Source organism: Aristolochia californica, unplaced genomic scaffold (genome assembly GCF_029961685.1).
Source record: "Aristolochia californica isolate CCGP_79_NKW_82.1479 unplaced genomic scaffold, dmAriCali1.0.hap1 SCAF_3, whole genome shotgun sequence".
NCBI lineage: Eukaryota > Viridiplantae > Streptophyta > Magnoliopsida > Piperales > Aristolochiaceae > Aristolochia > Aristolochia californica.
Window position 1 is genome coordinate 1,817,514 of NW_027181992.1, and position 8,605 is coordinate 1,826,118.

At 38.9% G+C, this 8,605-nt stretch overlaps 1 protein-coding gene and 1 long non-coding RNA gene across 2 annotated transcripts; one reads left to right on the forward strand and one right to left on the reverse strand.

Annotated features, from left to right (window-relative positions):
• The first annotated feature begins 26 nt into the window (after window positions 1-26).
• Window positions 27-986, forward strand: LOC137959977 (uncharacterized). The gene is made up of 2 exons (XR_011114098.1): window positions 27-197; window positions 401-986. It is a non-coding gene; the product is annotated as an uncharacterized lncRNA (long non-coding RNA).
• A 6,145-nt stretch (window positions 987-7,131) lies between these two features.
• LOC137960470 (protein S40-7-like) lies at window positions 7,132-8,243 on the reverse strand. The gene has a single exon (XM_068808102.1). The coding sequence runs from the start codon at window positions 8,102-8,104 to the stop codon at window positions 7,433-7,435; it is 672 nt and encodes a 223-aa protein (XP_068664203.1). The 5' UTR covers window positions 8,105-8,243; the 3' UTR covers window positions 7,132-7,432.
• Between the last annotated feature and the right edge of the window lie 362 nt (window positions 8,244-8,605).

Sequence of the window (8,605 nt, forward strand, 5' to 3'; positions counted from 1 at the left end):
ATTTATAGACCACCTATGGTGACTTATCCTCTCACAACTCCCAAACATCTTCCCCCTCTTCCGCAGCAGAATGGCTCTCAATTCAGTTATTGCAGGGCTTCTCTTAACTGTGACTCTCACACATCTTCGTCTTTCCTGGTGCCAGACAGTGCAAGGTTCTGTGTCGTGCCATGACTGCTCTCCCCAGCTGCTCTCTGGTAAGTCTTCCTTTTCTTGTGTAGTGCAGTGCTACTATGTAGAAAGAGCTCGCTCGGTAGCTTAAAGGTAGTTTAGCTACGATTAAAAGGCTGCTGGGAAATATTCTCAGGCAGTGAACTCATAAATTACTCCACAGTTTCCCACAAACTCATGAAATCTAGTCTCTGCATCAACTAATTAGTTTGCCTCTCTTCCATTTCAGGAGTACAAGTTGCAGTGAAATGCAGCAAAGAGGACAACTTGGTCTATGCAATCACAGATGAGAAAGGCTTATTCCAAGCAGAACTTCCCCTAAGATCATCCTCCACCTCTGCATCCCCCAACTGTCTTGCTATGCTCCTTGGTGGGACTAAACAGCTATGTGCACATAAAAAGTCCTTAGTCTCGAAGATTGTCAGGGCCAAAAGCTCTGCTTCCTACACAGTTTCCCCCCCTCTCACATTCCTTTCTAAATGTCCTTCACCTCCCTCTAAAATGTCATCACCAGGGTTCAAATCCTCCAAGACTTTTGATCTCCCTCTGCCACCAGAATGGGGCTTTGCTCCCACCAGTTACTACATCAACCCTTTCATACCCATCATAGGCATACCTTGATGACAGAAATTTAGAGCAATAAATATGGTCTTTACTTAAAGAAGCTACTACTCTGTTGTGAACGCATGTGGCTGGAAGTGGATTAGGTAGAATGATGGGTTTATTTTCATGGAAGGCAGTCTTCTTGAATCTAGGACGTTGTGTAAGATATGAAAATGACAATGTATGTTCCTGTTTGTGCTGTGTCACTTTAATGAGGTTTAATAAGAATAGTAAATATCTCTGTGTGTAAGTTTGCATATTTTTGTTACCTTCAAGCTTCAAGTATTAACCGATCACTCAAAGGAAGAATGAAGCAGATTTGCATGTCTATGATTCTGTTTCAGATAATTCTGCTGAATTGCAGCATACATACTGTCAAAACCCTAAAAAGAAAGATGGAATTTTTTTTCAGCATACATATGTCTATATTATTGTGGCTCTTAAATAACATTCTGTGAAAGAAATAAAAAAGAGGGGACAAGCAAGAAATATCCAAAACTATACAATAATCCAACTTAATCGATTTGGGTTAATCTTGTTGGAAGATACGATGTAATTAGGGTGGCACTAATGTAATTAGTTTATATTTCTTGTCTCTTCTTCACGTCTGCTGGCATTCTGCTGGAACCAAGTCGTCGGTTCTTTGCTTCGTTTGGTATGTTGCTATCTCTGTTGCTGGCATATATTTTTCCGAAGCATATCTGCTTGGTTGGAGATTGGTTGGAAGATTGTCGCTGGCTTGATCCAACCTGTTCATTCTCTTTTTAATCCAGGAAGTTACTGTTGTTCCCATAATTGCCGCATGCCATTGCAGTACCGACTCTGCTCAGATTAAGCCTAGTTCGTCATATTTCCAACATCGTGAGATTGTTTCTCCACTATTGTTGTCGATTGCTTGCCGAGTATCTCTGTCGAGGTTTTGTTTCTGCCAAGATTACGTTCTGTTGGGTTTGCATATTGTTTCTATTCGCTGATTGATTCCCATTGCCATTGCTGGAGAAGACGACTCTGCTGAGTCTGTTTTCTGTTTCGGCTCGTTGGATTATTTCCTCCGTCGAGAACTCTGTTTTTGTCAAGTTATTTGATCTAATAGGCTGTTGACATCTTCCAAAAATACTTGCCTGAGCGGACAGCCACAACGATGTCTCTCTGCAATCATCGGCACCGTGAGGAAGAAGACGCACTATTGCTGATTTTAATGTTCCCTAAGTTAGGAAACTGGGTTTAATTGAGCGCTGGTTCTGACGGAGACCCAGTCCAGTCCAAGTTGAACCAAAAAACAGAGACCCGAGCTTACAGCTTCCACACCAGTTTACCAAGTTAACTCAAGCCAACCCAGTCCGGGTCAACTTGACTCGGCCCACTTATTTTCTGCCTCGGTTATACGTGTTCAAGTCCCAAGTTCTATACATATTTCTTCTGTGACTCGGTTATATTAGTCTACTATTTAACTCGGTTTGATTCGGTTCTCCATCTCCGACTGGATTATTATCTTGGATTATTACTCGGTTCCAACATACTATTTGGTGCAACTTCCTTATTTACTGATAAACTCACTGCGGACTATTTCACGTGTCCTTATTACTCTTAAGGACTTTCATTATTTACCGGTTATCTACTGCTATACAACTGCACATTTGGTACATGTTATTTGGGCATTGGCCCATTTCCGTTGCTACTATTGTCTTTCTTTGATTAAGACATTATTTCTAAAGAACTCCTTAGTTGCTTGCCTTGGGTTAATTATTTGTTGACTGTTGTCGGCATTGGTTCATTTGATACGGAATATGAATTTCTTAGAAAAATAAAGCACATGGTGGTCTCAGCATCTTATCTTCCTCTTTACCCATTACCCTATGGCAGTCTTTCTCCTACCATCTTTTATTTGACTCTCACTTACCCTTATTGGCCAACCCTTTTAAAGCATTGCTTTGGTTGGTCCCTTTTATTCATATGGGTGTTTAAAGTCTATTGAACTTTTTATTGGTACCCGTGGGTCTTTTATCGTCGTCTTGTGAATGACAGACATTACCCACTTTAGTGATTATTATCACTATATTTGTTCAAAATCCTTTGACTTTGGTTTCGACTTATATTTTATCACCCATTTGTACCCTTTGAGAGTTTATACCTCGTGTCATACTTATCCTTAGGACACCGGGATGGAGGAGCTTATTACTACATTTATGTTATTTGATTCAAGTTGGGATGACTGCTATTACCTCCCAGCTTGAGGGGGAGTGTTGGAAGATATGAAGTAATTAGGGTGGCACTAATGTAATTAGTTTAAATTTCTTGTCTCTTCTTCACTCTTATTAGGGTGAAGGGTATACTTGTAATATTGGTAGTTTTGATACCTATAAATATATCTTATGGGGGAAGGTTTGGACAAGTCTAAGACCCTAATTTCTTCCTCCTTTTTTCCACACGTATTCTTCTCTCTTTTCTCTCTTGGACGTGTATCATACTCTTCCTTCTCTCCTTTGCCTAACCTATGGAATCATGAAAATCAACAAATCTGCAACAGAACAAAGAGAAACCATCTAATGTTTACAAGAGTTTATAGCAACCTTCTCATGGCAAGGATTCATATGCAAGATCAGGTCTAAAGGACCAAAAGTAACAACAAAAAACAACAGTAAATTATGTCAGATTCAGAAATGTAAGAAACACTGAATTTAAGTTGGTTACTGGCTGAAATCGGCAGATCAGGTCAAGTTCTTTTTTTTTTTTAGGAAAAAATTCTCGTGACAAAAAAAAACACAGATCATGTCAGGTCAAGTTTTGCTAAATAAATTCTTGTTTTATCCTTGAAACAGCATCACCCTGTTCATTACATTATCTTTCTTCCCAAGTATAACACAAAGTTTCCATTACCTTCAGCTTTCACACAGCCGTTAGCCACCCGGTTTATAATGATGTTATTTTACTCATACAAATCCGAGGACAACATGAGTTTCATCAGGGTCTGGTTTTATTGTGGTTGTGTTATAGAATTTTCAAACATATGTCTACATTCATCAATAGATCTTAACCTCTGATGGGGTGAACACATTTTTGCCAAATATTTATGGCACCATCGATCAAGAAGCAATGATGGAAAACTAGCAAATTCATAAGCTGAAGTAAAGCTCTGATGTGGTAAACAGCACTTTTGGTCAATGCACGTATCACCACGGTTCCAGTAGCAAAGAAGAAAACAAGTCTTCAAGGAATTGATTAAGTAGCAGCCAACTTAGTACTCTGCCATTGATATTTACTGATGATACAGTGTTGATTTCATATGCATGTGGAAGATGAGTTAAACGGAAATTCTAATTTTTGCATAAAATAAAATAAAAAACATACTCTTTAATGAGGCATTCTATGATCTTTCAATGCAGCAAAGGAACCATATATATCTTTTAGGGTCGTTCTGCTTTTTCGTTTTTTTCCTCCAAATTTATTATCTTCAGCAGTACCTATAACAAAAATTAAGTTAACAATCACCTGCAATTATTCTTGTTTCAAGAAGAGACTAATTAACATTTCAAAAAAAAAAAAAAAACTATTAATGAAAATATCGAGATTAAGTAAAAACAGTGTCGCACAACCAGAGCCAGCACCTTCAACTGAAAAGAGCATCCGAAGAAAAAAGTGTGGGAAGACCGATACAAAAGAACCAAGTTTGTTTGTCCTTTGCATGTCTCAAAGAAAAGCAGAAGGCCTCTAGCTACCAGAGATGTTTAAAGAAGTTGTAACACATAACAGTTCTGCAGTCGTTAGATTTGGGATCCAGTGGACTTTCATTGTAACATAAGTGATGAATGTATACAAGTATGTCTGTACATATGTGTGTGCATATATATGAGGTTCTTGAAATAGAGAGGAGTTATTGGATGAAATGTCCTCCAAGTGATATAACTTAGCCTGTGCCAAATTATTTACAGCCCAAATGAACACATAATAATCTTGGTTTTCTTTGTAGGATGTTTAAGTCAAATCTAAAGCCTAACTATAAGAATCACACGTGCATAAACCAAGACAGTTCTGTGTACATGCTGCCCCTCTTAGATAGGTCTGTTTACAAGATTCAAGCTTGAAAAGTAAAATTTCTTCATTATAGTCTATTAATTAGATGAAATGGTGATATTAGCATTCTTTTTCACAGTAAGTTACTTGCCTACTAAGTTGCCTCTCTGCTTCATGACCACCAGACAAGTTTGAAAGGTACAATTTCATCAATGTAATTTTATTAACAAGATGAATTGGTAGTATCTGTATTCCTTTTCACATAAAAGACTTGCCTATTGAGTTTGAAATGGAGATGCAATGACCCCCAACTTTTAATAGTTCTTTTCATATGTCAAACTTAAGTTTGAAATTGGCAAGTTCTTGAGTTCATACTCAGCAAATTTGCAAGGTTGAGCATACATTCCATTCTTGGGAGTACAGAACAGTGGCTTATATAGTATTGATTCCAAACAATGATAATAACTCCAAAGCTCAAATACCTCTAGAGCCTTGTGACACTAAACAGTATATCGCCATCCTAAATCCTTTGTTGACATACTATAGGGAAGAGAGTCACATCTTATTTCTGACTTTGATAGCTCCACTCTTTACCTGTCACTGTTCTATCACAACTATGAAGGCAGAATTTTATTTTGTCAATGACAAGTCAACATTTGTCAGAGGTTTAGCACAAGATACATTTCTAACTCAAACTCAGTCAGTACTTGCAAAGTTTCTGCTGCACTCATAAATAGTATATAAATAGATTTTTTAAACACAATGAGTACTAATATATAGGTTTCATTAACGTAAGATTTGCATTCAGATTTACTTTTGCTATTTCAGCCTTCAAGGTACATATTTTCCAAGATCAGCCTCTACTGACAAGGGTCTGAACTGTAACATAAAACAAAGCTAAAGAAAAATAGAAAAAAAAAAGTCTTTCCAACTTGAGAGGATCTTCAATTTTATTTTTGTGATCGAACTATTTCTCGCAATCCTTCTGGGCTGTTTAGAGAACAGCTGCTCTGGGAAAATTAATCAAAGAAAATATCAGGTCATAGACTGCAAACTCTGTGCTCTACAAATTCTGATGACCATCTGGTTTGCCTTTCAATTATACTTACCCAATGGTTGCGCAATGGAAGTCAATGAAGGATTTTCCTTTTCCATTAATTCACATGGTATCAGAGCAGGTACTTGTATGTGGGCCTTTACCCAAATTATTCACATGTAAGAGCCCAAAGGGACTACACGTGAGGGGGAGTGTTAAGGAATAATCCCACATGGATTAGTAAGAACAAATATGTTGAATTTATTAGTTGAAAAAGAGATTTCCTACGATGACTAGTTATTTTAGGATAGGCCTTGGACCCAACTTCACAAAAGGAAATAGAGCTGCTGAGGCTCTTGGTATCTTCTAGAAGATTTAGTCAGCAGAGAAAACAGATTGCTCAAAAAAGAAAGAGTGAAAATTTATTCCAGGAAAATATACTTTGTAGAAAATGTCCTTTTTATATAATGTGTGCAAATGGAAAGTGCAAACAAGCAGCTATGTGCTGTCCATTACCATATTTAAGTACCATATACAGTCTTCATCAATAAACAAAACTTCCCATCTATTAAGACAAAGCTACACAATTTCCAGGATTATATTATCCATGTAGTTCTGGTAAACTTTGGCCACGAGTAATTTTCTTCAAATCTTAGAAAGGGGAAAGATTTATAGCAAACTCCATCATATGACATTCTCAAGATGAGGTTAAGATTTAATGCTACCACATCTTTACCCTCAATAAGATGAATCTGCAATTTAATAGTTCCTTCTTCATGCCACTGAGGTGCATTTAGAACTGCCTAGCAGACCTTGGCCATAACCTTAAGGCACACATCACTGTCCCTTTCACAATCTGCAGCAAGTTTCCTGATGGACCTAATTTACAGGAAACCATCCATCAATAGCTCCTTTGCAAATGGACATATTATGTAACCATGTCTATTGGAATCTTTTAATTTCATAAATCTTCCCTGAATAATCTTTTAAAATAGATCTCAATACTTTCAGTGTAACTTCCAATGGATGCCAGGCTTTGAAAATCGTATTTTCTCCATTTAAAGAAAAACTTGTAGTTTTCCCATTTCATCAAAAGAAGTTGTAACTTAACCTACCAAAATTTTATTAAACTCCAAGTTCATTATCAAATGAATCATCAGCGGATACCTGCATCCTATCACATTCCCACAATGCTTATTTACAGTGGAGGAACTCTAAACTTACTGTAAATTTAAAATCGAAATGAAATCCACCACGGAAACCATGCTCGAGTCTAAATAGTACCAATCAACCATGTTACTGAAGCTCAATCAATTCATCAAATGTGGATGGAGAAAATGAAGATACATATGTATTAAACTTTTAATGTGCTATATCACTGTTACCATTTTGCCTATACAGAAGGTAGCATCCCAAGATCATAGAGTTGATCTGATAAACGTAAACCAAAAACTGAAAGCCTGTGTATTGTAAGAGACTTGTAGTCAAGATCATAGAGTTGAACTTATACGCGTAAACTAAAAATTGAAACCCTGTGTATTGAAAGAGACTTGTAGTCAAAATTAAGCTCATCCGGAGCACAGAAAATGATATATGTAGATATCTACGTATTCAATCAAGAAAACCTGTCCTCCGCCACACAGCATTTCTGACTTGACGCAGATCTCTCCCCTTGAGAGTCCTCCCTTTCCCTTCCAAAACAGAGAAAGTAGACCATGGAGACCGCGCGGACCCCCTCGCCACAATCTCGTGAGGCGGAAGCATCTCTTCATCGCTGTCCCCATCATCGGCCCCACCGCTAGCAGTTGCATTTCTTCTGTGACCGGCCGGAACAGCCACAGGCGCGGACTGGTGAAAGTTTCCAACTGGAACTGATTGTGAGTACTCGACTGGGACCAGAGGTTTCGGAATCGCCGGAATCATTCTGGAAGCAGACGGGGGGGAAGTAGTGGCCGGAATCGAGGCCTTCCTGCTCAACACAGGAGTATCACGACGCCCTACATTTCGCTCCTTGCCATCCTCGGCCAGAGCCGCGAGGATTCCGAACGTCTCCGGCTGACGGAATCCAGCGGACGGGGAAAAGCCCTTAGAACCCGACGAACTACGAGGATCACGACGGGGCGGTTGGGAGAAATCCCGGCCGCCCCAAAAGATGTCGTGCTCGTCCAAGTCACCACCGTCGAGGACGCCTTCAAGCGAAGATTGCGATAAGAGACCGAGAAAGCGCTCCGAGGAGGAGGCCTTCCGGTGCCGGACAGATTCGGCTGCCGCGTTGGTCTCCATTTCAACGTTTCAGTTACTACGAAGAGGGAGGGTCGAGAGGCATTTCATATAGACGGAGGGGCGCCACCGAAGAAAGGGGAAGGGAACGTGTGTGCGCGCTCAGTGGAGGCGTTTTTCCTCATTTTTTATTCAGAGACGGAACTGGGGATGGGGTCCCGAATCCCGATCAAGAGCCGAAGCAGGACTCCCAGTGCTGACGTGTCGAGAACCAGGGCACGTAATGCGGCGGCAAAATTCGTTCTCGTGGTCCCTCGAGTCAAGAAACCCAACGACCAGCCGTGCCTCTTTATCTCTCTTCTATCATTTAGCTTTAAAAAAAAATTAATTTTTATTACTTAATAGTTTTTTTTGTGAGAGAAAAGAAAATAAACGAAAAATGTTAATAAATTTTCTCTTAAAAGATAAGGAAAAATAAAAATAATAAAAATAATTATTTTTTATTTTCCAAGTTTATCCAAATAAGAGAAACTATGTTTCTTTTCTATTTTCTCTCTTATTTTC

Coding starts and splice junctions, on each gene's coding strand:
- LOC137960470 (XM_068808102.1), bottom strand. CDS start 8,104: ATGGAGACCAACGCGGCAGCCGAATCTGTCCGGCACCGGAAGGCCTCC.